The 22,884-nt window shown below is 49.0% G+C and overlaps 5 protein-coding genes across 7 annotated transcripts in view; 3 read left to right on the top strand and 2 right to left on the bottom strand.

Annotated features, from left to right (window-relative positions):
* The window catches only part of LOC141972579 (uncharacterized), a 710,276-nt gene that overhangs the window by 261,529 nt on the left and 425,863 nt on the right, over nt 1–22,884 (top strand). The gene's annotated exons all lie outside the window — the stretch shown is intronic.
* Nucleotides 1–22,884, bottom strand: part of LOC141972595 (uncharacterized) — a 366,186-nt gene that overhangs the window by 255,555 nt on the left and 87,747 nt on the right. The window lies entirely within an intron of this gene.
* On the top strand, nt 568–6,123 carry MGAT1 (alpha-1,3-mannosyl-glycoprotein 2-beta-N-acetylglucosaminyltransferase). Of its 2 annotated transcripts, XM_074930538.1 has the most exons (3): nt 568–892; nt 2,942–2,959; nt 4,700–6,123. In XM_074930538.1, the coding sequence occupies exon 3, from the start codon at nt 4,729–4,731 to the stop codon at nt 6,055–6,057; it is 1,329 nt and encodes a 442-aa protein (XP_074786639.1). In that variant the 5' UTR covers nt 568–892; nt 2,942–2,959; nt 4,700–4,728; the 3' UTR covers nt 6,058–6,123. The 2 variants fall into 2 exon arrangements, with proteins under 2 accessions (XP_074786639.1, XP_074786640.1); XM_074930539.1 differs by lacking the exon at nt 2,942–2,959.
* LOC141972630 (zinc finger protein RFP-like) lies at nt 14,360–17,665 on the bottom strand. 2 transcript variants are annotated; one of them, XM_074930565.1, is made up of 7 exons: nt 17,535–17,665; nt 17,143–17,238; nt 16,393–16,605; nt 16,264–16,286; nt 16,052–16,155; nt 14,916–14,978; nt 14,360–14,805 (listed from the first exon to the last, which is right to left on the bottom strand). In XM_074930565.1, exons 1-7 carry the CDS (start codon nt 17,595–17,597, stop codon nt 14,654–14,656), a joined length of 714 nt encoding a protein of 237 aa, XP_074786666.1. In that variant the 5' UTR covers nt 17,598–17,665; the 3' UTR covers nt 14,360–14,653. The 2 variants fall into 2 exon arrangements, with proteins under 2 accessions (XP_074786666.1, XP_074786665.1); XM_074930564.1 differs by having other exon boundaries at nt 16,052–16,286.
* LOC141972646 (butyrophilin subfamily 1 member A1-like) lies at nt 18,051–22,349 on the top strand. The gene is made up of 3 exons (XM_074930585.1): nt 18,051–18,711; nt 19,737–19,821; nt 21,501–22,349. The coding sequence occupies exons 2-3, from the start codon at nt 19,746–19,748 to the stop codon at nt 22,010–22,012; spliced, it is 588 nt and encodes a 195-aa protein (XP_074786686.1). The 5' UTR covers nt 18,051–18,711; nt 19,737–19,745; the 3' UTR covers nt 22,013–22,349.

Below are 22,884 nucleotides of genomic sequence, written 5' to 3'. Positions count from 1 at the left end.
GGGCGGCCCTGCGCGCTGTGGGGGCGGAGGGGCCTTTAGTGTCCCCTGGGGGGGTGCTGGGAGGGGTTTGGGGGGGTCCCCTGGCGCCTATAGGGGTGTCGGGGGGGTCCTCTGGCCCCTATAGGGGTTTGGGGGGGGTCTCTAGCCCCTATAGGGTGTCGGGAGGGGTTGGGGGGGTCCTCTGGCCCCTGTAGGGGTTTGGGGGGGGTCCTCTGGCCCCTATAGGGGTTTGGGGGGGTCACCTGGCCCTTATAGGGGTGCTGGGAGGGGGTGGGGGGGTCCTCTGACCCCTATAGAGAAGTCAGGAGCGGGGGGGGGGGGTCGCCTTTTCCCTATAGGGGCTGGGGGGGGGGGGCACACACGATCCCCTGTCCCTATGGGGCAGGGAGGAGGCCTCGGCCCCCCCTTTCTTGCAGGAATTTCTCTCCTCACCCCCAAACCCCCCCCACAACACCCCCCATATCCCCAATCCCCCCTCCTCGCCCCCAGACACCCCCAATTTCCCCCCAACCCCCCCCCCCCCCCAATCCCCAATTTAACCTTTTCCTCCTCATTTTTTTAGAGCTCACTGGAGACAACACACACACCCCCCCCCAAAAAAAAAAAAAAAAAAAAAATCATGACTTGGGGCCGGGAGATGCTGAACCCCAAAAGAGCGGACGGACAAACGGACGGAGCCACGACCATGGCCTGACCCCCCCCACCACCACCACACCCCCCCCCCCGTTTTCCCTTCACCGTGAGGAAGCTCGGACGGGATCAAAGCAGCGACTTGACCCCCCCAAGACACCCCCAAATTCCTGAGAAATTCCCAGGGGGGGCTCTGGAAAACGGCGGGGGGGGAGGGGGGAACCCCAGCGACCCCCCTCCCCCTGGAGCGAGCTGCAACCAGGTAAAAAAAAAAAAAAAAAAAAAAATTTCACCCGGGGGGGGGGGGGGGGTGAGAAGGGAAACTTTTTTTTTTTTTCTGGCTGCTCCCCCTTTAATTTATTTTAATTATAAAATAATTTTAATAATAAACGGGAGGGGGGTAAAATTGTTAAAAAAAGCAAAAAAAAAAAATAGAATTTTTAATAAAATTGCAGCGCAGGGGGGGTGAATCCCCCCAGGAGAAAAAAAGATTCATTTTGCCCCAAACGAGTTGGGGTTTGTTTGTTTTTGGTTTTTTTCCATCGTGGGGGGGTTTATTTTGGCTGAAACGAAGCCAAAAAAGTGGGAAAACAAGGTGAAAAATTAAGGGGGGTGTGGGTGTCCCCCAAAAGCAGCATTTTTTGGGTTTGAGGTTTGGAGCCGCTTCCCCCCAGGGGGTGGAAAAAAAAAAAAAAAGTCTGGATTAGTTAAAATTAATATTTAATGAGGAAATTTGGGGGGGGGGGGGGGCGAACTGTGCTGTTTTTTATTGGGAGGGAAAAGTTTTGTTTTGTGGGGAGGGAAAGGAGTTTTCAAGTTTTCCCCTCAAAAAAAAAAAAAAAAAAGAATTTGAAGGATTTGGGGTGTTTCACCTTTAAAAATCCCTGCGGAAAAATTTTTTTTAAATAAATTTAAAAAAAAAAAAAGAATTTGAAGGATTTGGGGTGTTTCACCTTTAAAAATCCCTGCGGAAAAATTTTTTTTAAATAAATTAAAAAAAAAAAAAAAGAATTTGAAGGATTTGGGGTGTTTCACCTTTAAAAATCCCTGCGGAAAAATTTTTTTTAAATAAATTAAAAAAAAAAAAAAGAATTTGAAGGATTTGGGGTGTTTCACCTTTAAAAATCCCTGAGGAAAAAATTTTAAAAAATAAATTTAAAAAAAATAAATAATTTGAAGGATTTGGGGTGTTTCACCTTTAAAAATCCCTGCGGAAAAAATTTTAAAAAATAAATTTTAAAAAAAAAAAATAATTTGAAGGATTTGGGGTGTTTCACCTTTAAAAATCCCTGCGGAAAAAATTTTAAAAAATAAATTAAAAAAAAAAAAAAAAAGGGAAAGGGGGGGTTGTGGCCCTTATCCCCGGATTTAGGGGATTTGGGGTGTTTGGAGGAATTAAAATAATATAATTATCGCTGGCCCAGGGCAGGGAAAATCCCCGGTTTTGCTGCCTCAGCGCCTCAGCGCCGGGTAAAACCGCAACAAAACGCCGCGTTTTGGGCTAAAAACTCCACATTTTGGCTCAAAACCTTCACATTTTCCTCCCAAACTTTGCATTTTGGGGCCAAACTCCTTCCTTTGGAACTAAAACCCGCGGCGGTTCGAGCTGGCCCCCCCCTCAGGTCCCGCTTCGCCTCCGCGTTTTTCCCAACTAAAAAAAAAAATCCCTTAAATTTACTTTTTTCACTTTTTTTTTGTTGTTTGTTTGGTTTGGGTTTTTTTCTTGCTCTCTCGCTGCTTTTTTGGGGCCAGATGACGGGTTTGGGGCCGGCAGCTCTCGGCATTTCCCCCCTCCAGGGGGAGAAAAACCGCGGTGCCACCGGCCTCACCCCCCTTCCTACCCTTTTTTTTTTTTTTTTTTTCCCTTTTTTCCTTTTTTTTTTTTTTCCCTTTTAAATACCCGTTTTCCTTTTTTTTTTTTCCTTTTAATTCCCTTTTTCCACCCGCCAACGTGGCCCGCGGCAGCATTAACCCTTAATCCCTCAGAGTTAAGCAATCCCTTTTTTTTATTTATTTATTTTTCTGTTTGTTTCCCTTTTTTTCCCTTTTTTTTCCCCTTTTAAATACCCGTTTTCCTTTTTTTTTTTTCCTTTTAATTCCCTTTTTCCACCCGCCAACGTGGCCCGCGGCAGCATTAACCCTTAATCCCCCAGAGTTAAGCAATCCCTTTTTTTTAATTTATTTATTTTTCTGTTTTTTTTTTCTTTTTAACCATAATTCTCCCTTTTTTTTTTTTTTCTTTTTTTTTTTTTTTTTTTCCCCCTATTTCCTTTTTTCCTGCCACCGCTGACATCTTGCCTCCACCACCAAGAATCGGGCCGGACCCCGGGTGAGTAAAAACTCCCAGAAAACAAGAATTCGCGACGATTTTAACGCTCAAAACGCGATATTTTAATTTTTTTACCCCCATTTTTCAAAAAAAAAAACCCAAAAAAAACCGCCCCCACTTCCCCCTCCCCACCCCTGTGGCAAATCCTCCCCGGTGCCAAGTCCTGGGTTAAAATTTAACAGGAGTTGGACTTCACCCCCCTCCCTCCGCCGAGATTTGGGTTTATAATTTGCTTTTTTTTGTTTTTTTTTCTGCACGTTATTTAAATTTTATTTTTTAATATTTTTTTTTAATTTTTTTTTTTTTTTTTTTGTACCGCGGTGCCACGTTTCTGCCCGGAGGCTCCGGAGTAGTTTCACTTCCTCTCCCCAGCGCCGGGGTAGGGGGGGGACGCGGGTTGTGCTTTTTTTTATTTTTTTTTTTTTTTTCCTCCTTTGCCTTTTTTTTAAATTTTTGGTGTTTTTTTTTTTATCAGGTCCACGTTTCCACCGGGTGTTTTTTGGGGTGACGTGGCCGGTTTTTTGGGGGTGGCCCTGACCCCTTCCAGCACCACTTTTGGGGGCAAAACTTTATTTTTTTTATTTATTTTTAACCTCTTTTTCTCCCCTCCAGCACAACTTTGGGGACAAATCGGGCTTTTTTTATTATTTTTAACCACTTTTTCTCCCCTCCAGCAGAACTTTGGGGGCGAAACTTTATTTTTTAATTTCTTTTTAACCTCTTTTTCTCCCCTCCAGCACAACTTTGGGGACAAATCGGGCTTTTTTTATTATTTTTAACCACTTTTTCTCCCCTCCAGCAGAACTTTGGGGGCGAAACTTTATTTTTTAATTTATTTTTAACCTCTTTTTCTCCCCTCCAGCACAACTTTGGGGACAAAACAGGGGTTTTTTTTATTATTTTTAACCACTTTTTCTACCCTCCAGCACCACTTTGGGGGCAAAACAGGGGTTTTTTTAATTATTTTTATATAAATATAAATAACCACTTTATTTTTAATCCCCTTTTTCTACCCTCCAGCACAACTTTGGGGACAAATTGGGGTTTTTTAAATTATTTTTAACCACTTTTTATGCCCTCCAGCACCACTTCGGGGTCGAAACTTTATTTATTTATTAATTTTTAACCCCTTTTTCTACCCTCCAGCACCACTTTGGGGGCAAAACAGTTTTTTAAAATTTTTTTATCTAAACATAAATATAAATAACCACTTTATTTATTTTTAACCCCCTTTTTCTACCCTCCAGCACAACTTTGGGGACAAATCGGGGGGGTTTTTTATTATTTTTAACCACTTTTAATGCCCTCCAGCACCACTTTGGGGTCGAAACTTTATTTATTTATTTCTTTATAACCACATTTTCTACCCTCCAGCACCACTTTGGGGACAAAACGGGGTTTTTCTTTTTATTTTATTTTTTTTTTTAACCACATTCTCAACCCTCCAGCACCACTTTGGGGGGCAAACCTTTTCTTTTATTTATTTTTTAACCCCTTTTTCTACCCTCCAGCACCACTTTGGGGACAAAACGGGGTTTTTCTTTTTTTTTTTTTTAACCACATTCTCAACCCTCCAGCACCACTTTGGGGGGCAAACCTTTTCTTTTATTTATTTTTTAACCACATTTTCTACCCTCCGGCACCACTTTGGGGGCGAAACACCATTTTTTTTTATTTATTTATTTATTTTTTGAACCTTTAACCGCTTTTACGGTGTTTTTTTTTTTTCTCCCCGCCCAGGTCCATGGCGTGGGAGTGAGCGCTGAAGGATGCTGAAGAAGAGCAGCTTGGTTTTGTGGGGGGCGGCGCTCTTCATCGCCTGGAACGGCCTCCTCCTCCTCTTCCTCTGGAGCCGCCCCGCTGCCCCGGGCGAAGGCGACCGGTTGACGGCCGAAGTGATCCGTTTGGCTCAAGATGCCGAAACCGAGCTGGAACGTCAAAAAAACCTCCTGCGCCAAATCCACCGCTACAGCGACTTGTGGGGGCGCCGCCGCGGGGTTCAACTCACCCCCAACCCCCCTCCTCATCCTTCCGTCCTTCCTCCTCCTCATCCAACCGAGCCCTCCGGGTTGGTTTTACCGATTTTAGTCTTGGCTTGCGACCGCAGCACGGTGCGTCGGTGTTTGGATAAACTCTTGCTCTACCGCCCTTCGGCTCAACGTTTCCCCGTCATCGTCAGCCAGGATTGCGGCCACGCCGAGACGGCTCGTGTCATCGCTTCGTACGGCGACACCGTCACCCACCTCCGACAACCCGACCTCAGCGACATCCCGGTGCCGCCGGAACACCGAAAATTCCAGGGTTATTATAAAATCGCTCGGCATTACCGTTGGGCCTTGGGGCAGGTTTTCCGAGCGTTCCGTTACCGAGCTGCCGTGGTGGTTGAGGATGATTTAGAAGTAGCACCGGATTTTTTTGAATATTTCCAAGCGACTCTTCCCCTCCTCCTCGCCGATCCCACCCTCTGGTGCGTCTCCGCGTGGAACGACAACGGCAAAGAGCAAATGGTCGACGTCGCCCGAGCGGATTTACTTTATCGAACCGATTTTTTCCCCGGGCTCGGTTGGTTGCTTTTAGCTGAACTTTGGGATGAACTTGAACCCAAGTGGCCAAGAGCTTTTTGGGACGATTGGATGCGCCAACCCGAACAACGCCGCGACCGTTCGTGCGTCCGCCCCGAAATCTCCCGGACGATGACGTTCGGTCGGAAAGGAGTGAGCCACGGGCAGTTTTTTGATCAATATTTAAAATTTATCAAACTCAACGACCGTTTCGTGCCTTTTACCCAACTGGATCTTTCATACCTCAAAAAGGAAGAGTACGAACGTTATTTTCTCCCCAAGGTTTACGCCGCGCCGGAGGTGAGGGTGGAAGAGCTCCAAGGCAACCGCCGACGGGAATTGGGCACCGTTCGCCTGCAGTATAGTAGCCGGGACTCCTTCAAAGCTTTCGCCAAAGCCCTGGGGCTCATGGACGACCTCAAATCCGGCGTCCCCCGCGCCGGTTACCGCGGCGTCGTCAGCTTCGTCTACCGGGGCCGTCGCGTTTACCTCGCGCCTCCCTCGGACTGGACAGGTTACGATCCCAGTTGGAGTTAACTGGGAGCCTTCGCTCTGTTCCTTTGGTTTAGTTGGGTTGTTTTTTTTTTGGGGGGGGGAGGGTGGATTTTCCTTTTTTTCATCATTTTTTTTTGGGGGTGGGGGGGTGTTTCGGTGTGGTTTTAGCGGGAGAGGGAGGGTTTGGCCCGCGGTTTAAAAAAAAAAAAAGAAATAAACCTGCCGCGGCTCTCGCCCGACGTTTCCCCCGGTGTTGCCGCAACACGGAGGAAATTCAGGACAAAGGCGGCTCCGAGCGGAGAAATTATTTTCCAGAATAAAGTTTAAAAAAAAAAAAAAAAAAACAAACAAACAAACAACCAAACAAAACCCTAAAAAAACCCCCAAAAAAACCACAAACCAACCAAAATTCCCATTTCTTTTGCTGCCGCCTGCCCAGGCCCCTCCGCGGTGCTGGAGGGTCCCTGCGTTCGGTTCTGGGTGTTTCCGCCCCGTAAACTGCTCCATATGGGCCTGTGGAGATCTATAGGGGTCTGTGGGGGGGTCTATATGGATCTATAGGGGTCTATGGGGGGTCTGTATGGATCTATAGGGGTCTATGGGGGGTCTATATGGATCTATAGGGGTCTGTAGGTGTCTATGGGGGGTCTGTAGGGGTTTATATGGATCTATAGGGGCCTATGGGGGGGTCTATATGGATCTATAGGGGCCTATGGGGGGGTCTATATGGATCTATAGGGGTCTATGGGGGGTCTATATGGATCTATAGAGGTCTGTAGGGGTCTATGGGGGGTCTATAGGGATCTATATGGATCTATAGGGGTCTGTAGGGGTCTATGGGGGGGTCTATATGGATCTATAGGGGTCTATGGGGGGTCTATATGGATCTATATGGATCTGTAGGGGTCTATGGGGGGTCTATATGGATCTGTAGGGGTCTATGGGGGGGTCTATATGGATCTATAGGGGTCTATGGGGGGTCTATATGGATCTATAGGGGTCTGTAGGGGTCTATGGGGGGTCTATATGGATCTATAGGGGTCTATGGGGGGTCTATATGGATCTATAGGGGTCTGTAGGGGTCTATGGGGGGTCTATATGGATCTATAGGGGTCTATGGGGGGTCTATATGGATCTGTATGGGTCTATGGGGGGGTCTATATGGATCTACAGGGGTCTGTAGGGGTCTATATGGATCTGTGGGGGGTCTATAGGGGACTATATGGGTCTATGGGGGGTCTGTAGGGGACTGTAGGGGTCTATATGGATCTACAGGGGTCTGTATGGGACTATGGGGAGTCTGTATGGATCTGTAGAGATCTATGGGGGTCTATAGAGATTTATGGGGGGGTCTATAGGGGTCTGTAGGGATCTATGGGGATCTCTGTACCGATCTATAGGGGTCCATGGGGGGTCTATATAGAGATCTATGGGGGTCCATATGGACCTGCGGGGGTCTGTAGAGATTTGTGGGGGGTCTATAGGGGTCTATGGGGAGTCTATAGGGGTCTATATGGATCTATAGGGGTCTATAGAGATCTATGGGGGTCTGTATAGATCTATATGGATTTATGTGGGTCTGTATGGATCTATAGGGGTCTGTATGGATTTATATGGATCTATGGGGGTCTGTATAGATCTATAGGGGTCTATAGAGATCTATAGGGGTCTGTAGAGATCTGTGGGGGTCTGTATGGATCTATAGGGGTCTATGGGTGTCTTTGGGGGTCTATATGGATCTATAGGGGTCTACAGAGGCCCATAGACCCTGGTCCCTATATGGTGTCAGCCCTGTATTCCAGGCCCTGTATTGGGCTGTGGGGTCTATGACCTATTAAAATAATTTTTTTTTTTTAAAAAAGCCCCTTTTTAGCTTAAAAAAACCTGTTAGATGTGGCTTTTTGGGGTGGGAGGGGCAACGAGGGGTTTGGGCAGGGGGAGAAACATCCCGCTGAGCGTCGTTTTGGGGGGAAAAAGCTGCTTTTCAGAGCAGGGGAAATTACGAAATGGAAGGAATGAAATTATGTTATTCCAGTAAATTGGAGAAAATAGGAAAAGGCTGGGGGGGGGGGGGGATGGACTGGGCAGACTGGTGACACTGGGGGAGATTTATTTTGGGTTAAATCCAGCTGGTTTCGGGGATATTTTTGGAGGTGTTTCCTCCCACCTCCGCTGCTGGTGCCGAAAACACCGAAATCTTTTTAATTTCACTTAAAAAGGGGGACGGTCTGTCCCCCCCCCCCAAAAAAAAAAAAGAGGATTTGGGGGTTTATCAGCACTTTCGAATCGGTAGGGTGGGGCCGGTTTTTTTAACCAATTCCTCCCCAAATTCTTGTGGGTTTTTTTTTTCCCCGCGGGCACCATTTTGAGGCAGAAAACCCCCATTTCCCAGCAGGCTGGCTGTTCCCTCCTGGGGGAAAAAAAATACCCAAACGGGACAAATTTTCCCCAAAACTTGAGGATTAAAACCACTGACAGACACCCCCCCGCCCCCCCGGTTTGCACTGGAGCTGTATTTTGGGGTGAAATACGCTCAGATTGGTGTCTTTTGGGTATAACGAGCCCGCGATTAAAAAAAAAAAAGTGTCTCCCCAGCCCCGTTTTTATTAAAAAACCCGGAATATTTGCAATCCCCCCTCCCTCCAAAATCCGCCTTTTTCCACTTAAAATGGACGGCGAGGAGTTTAACGGCCCCGCCCTCACCGGGGACCCGCAGTCCTCACTCAGGTCCGCACCCTCGCAGGCGCCGCAGCTCCCGCCGGGCACGCAGTCCTCACTCAGGTCCGCTCCGTGGAGAGTAAAGGAGGGAGGGGCGGCGAGGGAAAGAGCAGCCAATAGAGAGCCGCGGTGAAAGCGAATCAGCCAATCAGAGCGAGCCGGGCGCTTCTAGAAGGCGGGGCGCGGAGGATTGGCGGGAACGGCGCGGCGGGGATGGCGCGGGCGAAGCAGATGGCGGCGGCTCTTCAAAAAAAACCCGAAAAAGCTCCTTTTTCGGCCTCAAAACCCCCCAAAACGCGCTCGCCACGTCGCCGCGTCGCAGATTTATGGCAAAAGCTTCGCGTCTCGCGGAAAAAACCCCTTGAGCTTTTCCCCGCCGTTTCTTTCCGGCAGCTGGTGCGAAGTTTTTGCGCTGCCTGGAAAGGTTTTGGGGTGCGGGGCGCTGCCGTGGCGGCTCTGCGGGAGGGTTGCGAGGTTCATCTGTTGGCTCTGCTCGAGGAATGGGGCCTGTGCGCCCTCCACGCCAAACGATCCGTCATCCAAACCGCCGACGTGAGGCTGGTGAGGTGCCTTCGACAGAAAACAGGCTGATTTCCTTCCCCCCCCCCCCCCCCCCCTCCTTTTCCTGCAGCTCTGGACCTGCTGAGCTACGCGAAAAAACCCCAAAAAATCGATTTTTTTCACTTATTGTTTACGCTTTGCTTTCACGTTAAACATTTATAAAGCTTTGCAGAAAAAAAGCAAAAGAAACGCGGCGTCGGGAGCTCGTCTGCCAGAGCAGCACGCTGCGAAGAAACGCTTTGATTTTTATTTATTTTTTTTTTTTCCCTCGTGACACCGAAGCGTCGCCGGACTTTTGTGCTGTAAAAAGTTTCTCCTCGCCTCTGACCTACTTCGCCGTGACCCGAGGGAGGGAAATGACTTAATTACACAACCACGCCGGGCTGTAATTTGGGGTTTAGCAACCGCCTGCGGGTTTGTCGGAGACTTTATTTAAAATTAGAACCCCGGAGATGAAATCAGCCGCCCTCCCTCCTGCCTTTGCTTGGGGTTTCTCTCCTCTTCCTCGGGCCGATGTCACGAGTTTCTGCGGACGAGAAGACGAATCTGGCAGCGGAGGTGAAGCCGTTGGGGCTGTAAGAGGCAGAAACCTGCCTGCGCTGCCTGATAACAGCCCTGCGTTACGTGGTTTAACCCTCCTAACGCCTTCCCGCTCTCTCAACGTGCTGGCTTGTTTATTTATTTCATTTTTTTTTCCCTTTTTATTCCCTCGTAGGGGGTGAAACGGGGGATAAAATCAGCTCCGTGGCCTCTCTCCCTGCTCCCATCCCAGCAGCGGTCGCGAAACCACAGGGGAGGCCCCAGCCTGAGCGATCCCGGGGGGCACAAGAAGTGATTTTATTCCATTTCCCCTCAATTCTCTGCAAACCCGAAGCAGAAACCTCGCCGCTCGCAAAAACCTTCCTACGAAACGCCCGCCACCAGCAGCAGAAAAACCCTTTTTTTTCCTCAAACTGAGCTTTTAACCTTTTTTTTTTTTTTTTTTTTTAGGGGAGTGATTTTTTTTTTTTTTTTTTTTTTTCCTGTTTTTCCAGGTCGTATTTCCACTGACAAACACCTAAGGAAGCAGAAAATTTCTCCTTTCTCCCACTGAGGGTATTTCCTCGTGGGGAAATTGTGGGTGTTTTGTAGCATGAAGAAAAACACGCAAAAAAAAAAAAAAGAAAATTAGAAAGAAAACATGCCTCGAGCTCAACCCCAGCATAAAAAAAAAATCCTGCCCTGCTCCGGGCTCATGTGCGATGTGCTCCTCTTTTTTTAATTCCCACCCCCCTTTAAAAAATAATTACGATTAAATGGGTGAAAAAAATGTACAATCAGGGTGGGCTTTGCTTTGGGAAAGGGGTTTGGGGTGGGCGCTGTGAAGGTGCTTTGGGAAGCGAGATATTCCCTTGTCTTTTTTTTTTTTTTTTTCCCCCCCCTTTTCAAAGCTTATTTTTACCGGAGAACCGCCCAGCAGAGCTTAAAAAAAAAAAAAAATATTTAAAGAGAATTTTGAGTCTCTGCAAGGAGTGGGAGGGTGAAAACGTGATTAATTTTTCTAAAGTGTTAAAAAGCTTGAGGGGTGTTGGGGCTGGGTTTTTTTTTTTTTGAGCAGGGGGGTCGGGGAGGGGGGAGGAATCTGGGTTTGAGGGGTTCGGGGGGGGGTTTTGGGGGGGTTCAGGGGTAGAGGGTGGCAGAGCAGTGGCCGCAGTCGTTGGGGGCTGAGATTGAAGCAGCTTTTTTTACAGGACGCAAATTTTTTTTGAGTATTTTAAGGGGGGAAAACGCCCCCACCAAGGGGCCGGGCGATGGTTTTCCTGGAGTTTATCTGATTTATTTATTTTTTTTTTTCCGCTGCCCCAGAGATAAAACAACCCCCAAGGACGAGGCCAGAGAGGATTTAAGGACAAACAGAGAACGCGGGCGGCGATTGCTGCGGGTTTAGGAGAGGGGATTTATTCACGGGGTGAGTTTTTTGGGGTTTTTTTTGTTTGTTTTTTTTTTTTTTAACCATTCTGGCTGCGTTTTTGGGGAAGCGAAAAGGGATTAACGCAGGAATGCGACAGGTGGGGTGACAATAAACCCAGCTGGGGGGGGTGGTTTAAAGTGAAATAAAACCTCCCCGCTAAACCTCAGCACCCAAATCAGATGGAAAAGATAAAAAGAGGAGAGGGAAAAGTAAAAATTAACAGGTGCAGGATGGAGGGGGGCGAGTGGAGGGGGTGTTAGAGCAGCCGGTTCCAGGAGGGAATAACGTCGATGTGGCTGTGGAATAAAATTAATTCAGGGATTTGAACTGAACGAGGGTTTTTAGGCTGGAAATGACGTGAAAAAATTAATTCAGGGATTCGAACCGAACGAGGGTTTTTAGGCTGGAAATTACGCGATAAAATTAATTCAGGGATTTGAACTGAACGGGATGGGGGGTTTAGGGTGGAAGTTGCGTGATAAAATTAATTCAGGGATCTGAACGGAACGAGGGTCTTTAGGCTGGAAGTTTCACTTTTATAGAACGTAGCCTCCATAAAAATATTTTTTTAAAAAAAAGAGATTAATCAGGGATTGTTGTAGTTATGAATTTTCCTGGTAAAACAGGAAAATAAATCGAATATTCCCAAAGCTGAACCCCAAGTTAATCAGCTTTGGCTTTTCCCCAGGAAAAGGGGAAATCAGAGGCGCTGAGGGCAAAAATATCCCAAAGCGATGCAAAAACCCGCCGGGAATTTATCACCGCGAAAAAAAAAAAAAAAACCAACACGTTAAAAGACCCAAATTCGCGTTAAAAGACCCAAATTCGGAGGGGGGGGGGGGGGGGGGGGGGGGAAGCGGAACTCGCCTCCGCCGCGGCAGAGCGGATCGAAAAGGTCCCCTCCGATTGGTTGATTTCAGACAACCAATAGGAAGCTTCCTGGCGTCAGGCAGCCAATAGGAGGAGGCGTTTGTGATCCGCTCTCCGGCTGCTCGCAGCCGCGTGGGGGCCTCGAGGGAGGAACCGACCCAAAACCGGCCTCGAAATTTCCTCCCCCGGGGCGGATTTTTGGGCGGAAAAAAGGTAAAAAAAAAAAAAAAAAAAAAAATCTGCGCGAAATCCTTTTTTCCTATTTTTTCTGTTGTTTGTTTTTTTTGTGTGTGTGATTTGGGTTTGTTTTATTTTTTTTAAGGTTTAAGTGGTGCGACTTTCTGAAGCGATTTTTAGCGTTTCATACGATTTTTTGGGGGTTAATTTTTGGTTTTAAAGAGCTCCCGGAGCTGCGGCGCCTCGGTGTGACTTTCCCAAGCGATTTTTAGAATTTTAGGAGCTTTTTTATCTATTTTTTTTTTTTAGTTATAAAGAGCTCCCAGAGCTGCAGCACCTTGGTGCGACTTTCCCAAACGACTTTTAGCATTTTAGGAGCTTTTTTTCCAGTTTTTTTTTAGCTTTAATGAGCTCCCGGAGCTGCAGCTCCTTAGTGCGACTTTCCCAAACGATTTTTAGCCTTTTAGGAGCTTTTTTTTTTTTTTTTTTTTTTTTTTTTTGTTATGAAGAGCTCCCGGAGCTGCAGCGCCTTGGTGTGACTTTCTGAAGCGGTTTTCAGCATTTTATAAGAATTTTTAGGGGCTTTTTTCGGTTCTAAAGAGCTCCCGGAGCTGCTGCTCCTTAGTACGACTTTCCCAAGCGACTTTTTAGCATTTTAGGAGCTTTTTTCCCTTTTTTTTTTTTTAGTTATAATGAGCTCCCGGAGCTGCAGCTCCTTAGTACGACTTTCCCAAGCGACTTTTTAGCATTTTAGGAGCTTTTTTCCCTTTTTTTTTTTTAGTTATAATGAGCTCCCGGAGCTGCAGCTCCTTAGTGCGACTTTCCCAAGCGATTTTTAGCATTTTAGGAGCTTTTTTCCCGTTGTTTTTCTGTGGTTTGGTTGGTTTTGTTTTTTTTTTGTTATTGTTCTAAAGTGCTCCCGGACCTGCAGCACTTTGGTGCGGACGCGTTTGTCACCTCCTTGAATTTTTGAACCGATTTTTAGCATTTCAGGAGGAGTTTTTTCGGGGGGTGGTGTTTGGGTTTTTTTGTTGTTTTTTTGTTGTTGTTGTTTTTTTGTTTGTTTTTTTTTTCCGCGGAGCTTGCGCTGGGCAGGGCGGAGTGTTCGACCCCTTTGGGGGATGTTCCGGTGTTGGGCTTTTTGTGTTTTTTTTTTTTTCCGCGAAAAACGGATTTTTTTGTTGTTGTTTTTTTTTGGCGCGCCGGGAGGCGCGGGCGGGGCGGGGCGGGGCGTGGGGCGCGTGCTTGACGCAGCCTCGTTTCCGCCCGACGTCGGGGTATATAAAGGCGCCTCCGGGCGGCGCTGTCGGCACTCGGGGGACGGCGCCGAAGCGGGAGGAACCGGAGCGAAGCGAAACGAAGCGAAGCGGCGCCTCCTCCTCCTCTATCATCTTCCCCCGAGTCCCAGCGGCCGCGGATATGTCTCCTGCCGCTGTAAAATCCCACCGCGCCGCTCCCAAATCCGCACCAGCGCGGCTCCGCGGGCGGCCGTCCCTTCCCGAGCGCATCCTCTGCGCCGTTTCTTTATCCAGCGGCCGCAAAGGCGTTTCGCTGTTTTCTATCAAAAAAGCGATGGGAGCCGAGGGGTACGACGTGGCGAGGAATAAAAAACGGTTGAACGCGGCGCTGGCTGCGATGATCGAGGAAGGGTTGTTGGAGCGAGTGAGCGGTTACGGCGTCGCCGGCTCGTTCCGCATCGGCCGCGGAGGGAAGGAGCGGTTTGAGGGAGCCGCGCGGAGCTGGAGGGCGGCCCCTAAGGCGCGTCGGCGCCCCGCCGTGAAAAAAAAGAGAAAAAGCGGGAGGCGCGCTGTTAAATCTGTCGCGGAAAGGGCGAACACAGCGAAAAGACGGCGGGGGAAAGCGGCGAAGCGGACGGCGGTCGGGGGCGTGGAGGAGACTCGGAGAATGCCAAGCGGCGGCGGCTGAAGGAGATTGAAAAAAAAAAAAAAAAAAAAAAAAAGGTTTGAATTTAAAAGGTTTTTTTCTTGGAGCTGCCGCGAGGGCGGGGGGGGGCGGTGTTCGGCGCGTCGGGAAGGGCGGACTTGAGCGGCGGAGTTCTCAATCAGGTCCGGCGGCGCGGTTTTCAACCAGGTCCGCGCCTCCCCTCCGGCCCGCGTGGTGCCGCCTCAGTCATTGGGAACCGGCAAACACCTTCAAATATTTTATTAAATTTTATGAAGAGGCTCGTCTCTAAGAAACTGAGCAACGGCTGGAAGGAAAATTTGGCGTAAAATCGCGTTGTTTTGTGGTGGTTTTTTTTTTTTTAGCCTGCGAGATGGAAGCGGCTCGGCTGTTCAAACACACACACACACACACACCCCCCCCCGGACCGCGGGGAGGGCGACAACTCGCCGAACCGGGCTACTGAGTCCGCGTCCGGCATCGCCCCGGGGTTCCCCCCGAGCGGGCACCGGTCGGGTCCTGCCCCGGTCCCGGCTCCCCCGCTCGTTGCTCCTCATCCCACCGGACGCTTTTTCTGTCCGCCAAGAGCTGCGGGAGCGAAGCCGCTTTCGCTGCGGGGAAACCCGGGGGGGGGGTGTGTGTGTGTGTCAACGGCGGCGGTTGGTTTAGGGGGTGTAAAATAAATAATTTTTAAAAAAGGGGGTAAAAGCGGTCGCCTCACCCTTCTCCTTTGTGGAATTGGGGAGTTGTCCCGCTTGCGGCTTCGCTTCGGGTCTCCCCGTGTCTGGAAGGAGGTGGGGGGGTGAGCGGGGGGCTGCAACCCCGCTGCCTCCAACCACCTTCCCCCCCCTCCCGAAATACTCGGAGTCTTCCCAAAAGAGCCCGTTTTCTCCCCAAATAGAGCTGAATTCTTTCGAAATGCCACAATCCCTCCCCAAGTGGCTCGGAGTTCTACCAAAATAATTGAATTCCTTCCTAAACGTCTCCGGATTCTCTCAGAGTAACTGATTCCCTCCTCGAATATCTCTTGATTTCCTCACAAAATATCGGAATGTTCCCCCAAATGCCTCAGAATCCTCCCCAAATACCCCAGAATCCCTCTCAAAATATCCGAATCCTCCCCAAATACCCGTGAATCCCTCCCAAAATATTAAGAGTCCTCCCCAAACACCCCTGGATCCCTCCCAAGTCCCTCCAAATCCTTCCCAAACACCCCCGAATCCCTCTCAAAATACCTGAATTCTCCCCAAGCACCCCTGAATCCCTCTCAGAATATCAGAATCTTCCCCAAGTACCTCCAAATCCTCCCAAAATACCCCAGAATCCCTCCCCAAAATATGTGAATCCTCCCCAAACACCCTTGAATCCCTCAAAAATATCTGAATCCTGCCCAGATACCCCAGAATCCTTAAAATACCTGAATCCTCCCCAAATACCCCTGAAAAATACCTGAATCCTCACCAAAATATGAGAATCTTCCCCAAATATCCCTGAATCCCTCCCAAAATAGCAGAATCTTCCCCAAATATCTCTGAATCCTCCCCAAACACCCCAGAATCCCTCAAAAATACCTAAATCCCCCCCAAATACCCCAGAATCCTTCTCAAAATATCTGAATCCTCCCCAAATACCTGAATCTTCCCCAAATACCCCTGGAGCCCTGAAAAATACCTGAATCCTCCCCAAAATACGAGAATCCTCCCCAAACACCCCAAAATCCCTCCCCAAATACCTGAATCTTCCCCAGGTACCTCCGAATCCTCCCCAAACACCCCAGAATCCCTCAAAAAGACCCGAATCCTTCCCAAAACACCAGAATCCACCCCAAATACCCCAGATTTTTTGCCCCCCAACCACCTCGCAATTCCTTCAGGGCCCCCCGCAGCGTGTCGCGCTGGCTCAGGCTTTTCTCCAGCTCCGTGGGGAGCTCCGAGAGGAGCTGAAGCCTCGTTTCGCTCCAGCTGGGCAGAGAAACGGGAGATGGAAACAGATTCAGTGTCACGGGGGGGAAATTTAACCCACCCCAGCCCCTCTCCACAATCGGGGTGACACAACCGGGCACCACGTACCCACTCAAGATGCTCCCAATATCCTGAAAAAGGAGAAAAAAAAAATAAAATAAAATGGATTTAGGACCCCACAGGCAGCAACTTTGGGGGGAGATTTATTTTTTTTTTTTTGCTACGGAGGAGCCTCACCTGGGGTAAGCGCTCGGCTTCCAGCTGCCCGATGAGCCCCTGGAGCCGCACGATCCCCTCGGTCACCCGCAAAGATTTTTCCTCCTGGGTGGCTTCGAAAGCGGCGTCGAGCTCCTCCAACCGCCCCAACACCTCCCGCTCCTTCTCCTCCAGGAGCCGGCGCAGCCGCTCGAACTCGGCCCCGATGCGGCGCCGCTCGGCTTCGCTCGTCTCCTGGAGGAGGCAAAAAAAATTAAATAAACCCCAAAAAAAGAAAAAAAAAAACAACCAAACCCCAAAAACCTAATGTGACCCCCCAGACCTGATTTTTTCCCTTTCAAACTGAAGCCAGGAGGGGTTGTAAGGCTGGGGGTGCAGCTAATTAACAGCTGGAGGGTAATTAAGTGGTTCAGCTGGTGATTTTCTGTCTCCTTTCCCCTTCCCCGCGGCTGTTTTTTTTTCTTTATAGTGGATCCAAAATCAACCAGGGCCCTGGGAAGTAGGTGGGAGGGTTAATTCCCCATGAACAAACATCCCTTTAGGACTCGAGCTGGGATGAAAACGAGCGTCGCCACGGAAAGAAAAATGATTTGAGGGAGGAATTAGCAGTTCCATCCGTGTGGCGCTCACCAAACCTGCCCAGGATCCAGCTTGGGGCTTGGCAGGGCGCTGGGAGACGAGCCCACGTGTTTCTGCCAGAGGGATGAGGGAAAAAAAAAAAAAAAAACAAACAAAAAAATTAGAAAAAAAAATACCCCAGGACCCTTTTACCAGGTAGTCGAGGCGTCGCTTCTCTTCGCTCGCTCTCCAGTCCAGAAATTCCGCCAACACCTTCCTTAGGGATCGCAAGTGAGACTGGATTTTGTCCTGAACGCACCCAAAATTAACAATTTGAAGCAATCAGTCTGGCTCGGTTGCATAAATCTGAAATTATTCGGGGGAGGAAAGCAAATATTCCACCCCAAAAGCCGCCTCGCTGCCGCAGGAATCGACTCGCTTTCAGTTTTTCCCACAAATGGCACCAGGCGCCGTATCTTTGCTTTCCCATTCACCCCCCCCCCCCAAAAAAAAATATAAAAAAAAAAAATTTCATATTTTTTCACTCCACAATATTTTTTTTCCGCAGGGTTGGGGGTAGTTCCCCCCTCCAGGCCCGATCTCACCTCGCAGGTCTCAGCGGATCCCCCGAAAAACTTCATGGCCGCAACCCGCGGCCGCTCGCCCATCGCCGCGTGGCCCCGATGGGATTTTATTTCTTCGACACCTGGAGAGGACGTTTTTGACACCACCTTTATTTTTTATTTTTTTTTTTTCCTCACCCTGACGTCTACTCTGAGAAAGTAAATGGGTCTGAAATGGTGGGGCGGTGGAAAAAAAAAAAAAAAAATGCAATCGGCGGGTGCAGGAGGCGTCTGGGTGCGTCTGCGGGTGGGAGATTGAAGGTCTCCTCCCTCCCCGGGTGATAAAAGCTGGCGGAGGCAGAGACGGGGCTGAGCTTTTGCTGAGCCCGTGCCAGAGAGAGAGGAGGGGAAAAAAATTCAAGAGGAGGGAAAAAAATTCAAGAAGGGGGGAAAAAATTCAAGAGAGGGGGAAAAAAATTCAAGAGAGGGGGAAAAAATTCAAGAGGGGAGGGGGGAGACTTCAGGAGAGGGGAAAAAAACTTTGAGAGGGGAAAAAAACTTCGAGAGGGGGGGAAAAGAATTCAAGAGAGGGGGAAAAGAGTTTGAGAGGGGAAAAAAAACTTGAGGAGAGGGGAAAAAAGAACTTGAGGAGAGGAGGAGAAACTTTAAGAAAAGGGAAAAATCTTAGAGGAGGAAAAAACTTCAAGAGAGGGAAAAAAACTCCAAGAGAGGGGAAAAAAAAAAAAACTTGAGAGGGGGAAAAAACTTCAAGAGAGGGGAAAAAATCTTGAAGCGAGGGGAAAAAAAAAATCAGGAGAGGGGGAAAAACTCCAAGAGAGGGGGGAAAAAAAACTTGAGGAGAGGAGGAAAAATCTTCAAGAACAGGGAAAAAGAGGAGGAAAAAACTTCAAGAGAGGGAAAAAACCTCCAAGAGAGGGGAAAAAAATTCAAGAGAGGGAAAAAAAAAAAACAACTGCCGAGAGAGGGGAAAAAATTTAAGAGAGGGAAAACAAAAATTTCAAGGGAGGGGAAAAAAACCTCCAAGAGAGGGGAGAAATCTCTGAGAGAGGAGAAAAAAAAACTCAAAGAAACAGGAAAAAAAAAAAAAAAAAAGGGAAAAACCCGAGCGGAGAAGCAGCCGGTGAAGAAAAAAATCGACGAGAAAAACCCCAAAACAGCCCGAAAAATTCGAGAGAGAAGAAAATCCCAGCGCTGCCAGGTGGGTTACATCACCCTTCTGGGGGGTTTTTTGGGGGAAAAAAAGGCGATTTTGAGTTCTGTCCCCACACAAGGCCAGGAAAGCGGCGTTACCCCCGGTTTACCCTCGGGATCTTTATTTCGGGTTCAAAGGTGTTTTGTGGCGGTCGCTCACGTTGATTATTCGCTTCGTGTCCCCCCCGTAACGCTCCAACTGGGGAAATTGGGGTGAAAACCAGCAAAACTGCTCATATTTTCATTTTAGGGGTGATTTTCCTCACCTTTTTCCCCCACTTTCCCTCCTCCACCTGCCGCTTTAATTCTTTTCTCCGCAGTTTTACCGGGGGGGGAAAGAAACAACCTGATTATTTTTTTATTTTTTTTTTAAGTATCGCAGCGTGGTTTATTTGATCGTTTTGGGGAATTTTATCACTAATTATTCTGGTTGTTTGCGCTCAAAACCCCGCGCCGCGCGTCGGCCAACGGATTCGAGGCCCTTCACCACCCGCCCTTATCTCCCCCGTGCACCTTTTTCCCCCGGGGCCAAGCGGCAAATTTCTCCACCTCTCCCAAGATTTTTTCTCCGGACGCCGAGAAGTTAGACTCGGCTTAATCTCAATTTTAATGATTTTTTTATGGTTTTTTAATCCTCAAACCTCGTTCGTTGGGTTTGGTTGCCTAAGAAATCAAGAACGGGCGGGGGCAGAGGTGGATTTAAGATGGATTCACCCCCGAGCCAGCACAAAGAATGAGGATTTGGGGTTATAATCATATTTAAGAGGGAGTTGGGTCCATCCCAACGTGCTCCTCGTGTTCTTTTCACGGTCCTCGGGGAATGACTAAATTTAATCCATCTTTGTGGGTCTTCCCGTAAATTAACGAAGCTTCTTGAGACAAAAAAACCCGTCGTTTTCTTGCAATTATTTTGATAAAATGCCCCGGTTGAACCCATTTTCTGACACATAAAGGGGTGAAAAGCCGACATGGGCCCGTTTTTAGGATAATAATTGGCTTTTTTTTTTTGTTTTGCCCCTCCTGTGCCTCCAGCCGGGCGCGATGACTTTCCTCCTCAAGCCGAGGCCCCGCACGTGGGACCTCGCCCTGGACTACGACACCGCAAAACAGTTTGCAGGTAACCGGGCGCGGCCGGAGAGGAGCAAAGCGCCAGTTCCTGGTGATTTCTGGGCTGCAGCGAGGGAGGTGGTTGGTGGTGGTGGAGATCCTCCGGCTCCATCTTTGGTCTCTCTGGTTCCTCCATCTCTTGGCTTTTCCATGGCCAACTTTGGCCTGGAGATGCTTCAGGTCCAACCTCCAGCTCTCGGCTCCTCCATCTCCAACCTCCATCTTTTGTCTCTTGCGTCTCAAACCTCACCTGGAGATCCTCCATCTCCAACCTCCATCTTTTGGCTCTTCCATCTCCAACCTCCCCTGGAGATCCTCCATCTCCAACCTCCATCTCTTGGCTCCTCTATTTCCAACCTGGCCAGGAGATCCACCATCTCCAACCTCCATCTTTTGTCTCTCCCATCCCCAACCTCCGTCTTTTCTATCTCCAGTCTCCCCTGGACATCCTCCATCTCCAACCTCCATCTCCAACCTCCATCTCCAACCTCCATCTTTTGGCTCTTCCATCTCCAACCTCCCCTGGAGATCCTCCATCTCCAACCTCCATCTCTTGGCTCCTCTATTTCCAACTTGGCCAGGAGATCCTCCATCTCCAACCTCCATCTCCAACCTCCATCTCCAACCTCCATCTCCAACCTCCATCTTTTGGCTCTTCCATCTCCAGCCTCACCTGGATATCCTCCATCTCCAACCTCCATCTTTTGGCTCTTCCATCTCCAACCTCACCTGGAGATCTCTCATCTCCAACCTCCATCTCTTGGCTCCTTCATCTCCAACCTCCATCTTTTCTATCTCAAACCTCCCCTGGAGATCCTCCATCTCCCATCTCCATCTCTTGGCTCCTTTATTTCCAACTTGGCCAGGAGAACCTCCATCTCCAACCTCCATCTCCAACCTCCATCTTTTGTCTCTTCCATCTCCAGCCTCACCTGGAGATCCTCCATCTCCAACTTCCATCTTTTAGCTCTTCCATCTCCAACCTCTCCTGGAGATCTCTCATCTCCAACCTCCATCTCTTGGCTCCTCTATTTCCTACTTGGCCAGGAGATCCACCATCTCCAACCTCCATCTCCAACCTCCATCTCTTGGCTCCTGTATTTCCAGCTTGGCCAGGAGATCCACCATCTCCAACGTCCATCTCCAACCTCCATCTTTTGTCTCTCCCATCTCCCACCTCCGTCTTTTCTATCTCCGGTCTCCCCTGGACATCCTCCATCTCCAACCTCCATCTTTTGTCTCTCCCATCTCCAACCTCTCCTGGAGATCCTCCATCTCCAACCTCCATCTTTTGGCTCTTCCATTTCCAACCTCACCTGGAGATCCTCCATCTCCAACCTCCATCTTTTGGCTCTTCCATCTCCAACCTCTCCTGGAGATCCTCCATCTCCAACCTCCATCTTTTGGCTCTTCCATCTCCAACCTCCCCTGGAGATCCTCCATCTCCAACCTCCATCTCTTGGCTCCTCTATTTCCTACTTGGCCAGGAGATCCACCATCTCCAACCTCCATCTTTTGTCTCTCCCATCTCCAACCTCCCCTAGAGACCCTTCATCTCCAACCTCCATCTCCAGCCTTACCACCCCTCTCCCTTTCTCCTTCAGAAGTAACCACCGAAGGGAAATTTTGGGGCGCGCGTCCCCTACGTTTCAATTTGGCTTTTGATTCCTTCTCTGTTTTGCTTCCCAGTGGACGTGACCCTGGACCCGGCCACGGCGGGTCCCGAGGTGATCCTCTCCGAGGACCTCAAAGAGGCCACCTGGGGCAGACCTGGCCACCGGTGGCCCGAGTGCCCGGGCCAGTTTGACACAGATCCGTGCATGCTGGGCAGCGAGGGCTTCACCTCGGGCCGTCACTACTGGGAGGTGGAGGCCAACGGACGTTTCTGGGCCGTTGGGGTGGCCCGGGAGTCGATTCAGAGGAAAGGTCGAGTCCTCTTCAAACCCAACGCCGAGCTCTGGGGTTTGCAGAAGTACGACGAGCTCTGCGTGGCCCTCACGGCTCCTTCCAACACCTCCGTCCCGCTCCTCAACGGGGACATCGGGGTCTACCTGGACTACGAGGTGGGCCAAGTCTCCTTCTACGCCGTCGGCAGCCGCCAACGCGTCTTCACCTTCCCCGTGGCCTCCTTCAGCGGTGAGAAAGTCTTCCCCTACTTCTGCGTCCTCCTCTCCACCATCAAACTGTCCCCCAAGGCTTGACGCGCCGGCGGGGGTCCCCCCAAAACTGGGTTGCTCCGTCCAGTTGGAAACGTTCCTCGATGCTCCTCAAGTTTTGTTTTCCAGGTTTGGGAATTATTTTCCACCTCGTGGTTCTACCTCCAGCTTAGATGGTTCCGGTTTTGGGTTCGATCCAAGGGGTTTTGGGGCCGAGCTCGGAGCGGCTCGTCTCGGTATTAAATTTCACCCGAAGGTCGTTAACGGGAGCTGGTTTTGAGGTGAAAACTTGGAGTTTTTGCCCTTTCTGAAGGTGACCTCGATGCCTGTCCCTGTCTGGGCTTCCAACCCCAATAAAAAATGTTAATTTTTTTTGCGTTAAGACCAGCTGTAACCTCAATTTATTTTGTCATCACGAGGATGTGCTTGTGCCCACTCCCCCCCCTCCGGCATTTTCCTTCTGCTCTTCCCCACGCTCAGGATGTATTTCCATATAATTAACATGCAGCTAATTATAAATGTGCTCAGAATATAAGAATAAATATAATAAATTTTATTTTTTTTCTTCGTACCCAACCCAAATTCAACAAATTCAACGTTGCCTTTGGAAGCAGCGGCCTCGACAAGGTTTATTTGGGGGAAAAATAATATTTTTCTCCTTCCCTCCGGCACCAAAACCTCGTTAATTTTTAATTTGCAACCTTATTTCCAACATTTTATTCTAAGCTTTAAGCGGGTAAGGAGCAGCGACGCCCGGTCCTGTCGCTTGGATGTGCAGGAGATATAATTTTTTTTTAAAATTATAAATTAAAATTTTAAAAAATCCCCGAATTTCCCTCCCCCCCCAAAAAAAAAAAAAACTTTAGGTTTTAATTTAAAGCAGTAACAGAAGCAGCCACAGGGGGGTACCATGGGCC

Source organism: Athene noctua, chromosome 34, assembly GCF_965140245.1.
Source record: "Athene noctua chromosome 34, bAthNoc1.hap1.1, whole genome shotgun sequence".
NCBI lineage: Eukaryota > Metazoa > Chordata > Aves > Strigiformes > Strigidae > Athene > Athene noctua.
Note: the sequence above shows the minus strand (reverse complement) of the source record. Positions and strands in the feature narration are given on the sequence as shown.

Bases quoted from the DNA above. Each gene is read 5' to 3' on its own strand.
- MGAT1 (XM_074930539.1), top strand. From the start codon at position 4,729: ATGCTGAAGAAGAGCAGCTTGGTTTTGTGGGGGGCGGCGCTCTTCATC.
- LOC141972630 (XM_074930564.1), bottom strand. From the start codon at position 17,597: ATGGGCGAGCGGCCGCGGGTTGCGGCCATGAAGTTTTTCGGGGGATCC. The intron at 16,287-16,392 runs GTGAGGCTCCTC...CTCCTTTTTCAG, and splicing joins AAGCCGAGCGCTTACCCCAG to GATATTGGGAGCATCTTGAG. The intron at 14,979-16,051 runs GTGGTTGGGGGG...ACCTCCTTCCAG, and splicing joins GGCCCTGAAGGAATTGCGAG to ACACGGGGAGACCCGAAGCG.
- LOC141972646 (XM_074930585.1), top strand. From the start codon at position 19,746: ATGACTTTCCTCCTCAAGCCGAGGCCCCGCACGTGGGACCTCGCCCTG. The intron at 19,822-21,500 runs GTAACCGGGCGC...TTTGCTTCCCAG, and splicing joins CACCGCAAAACAGTTTGCAG to TGGACGTGACCCTGGACCCG.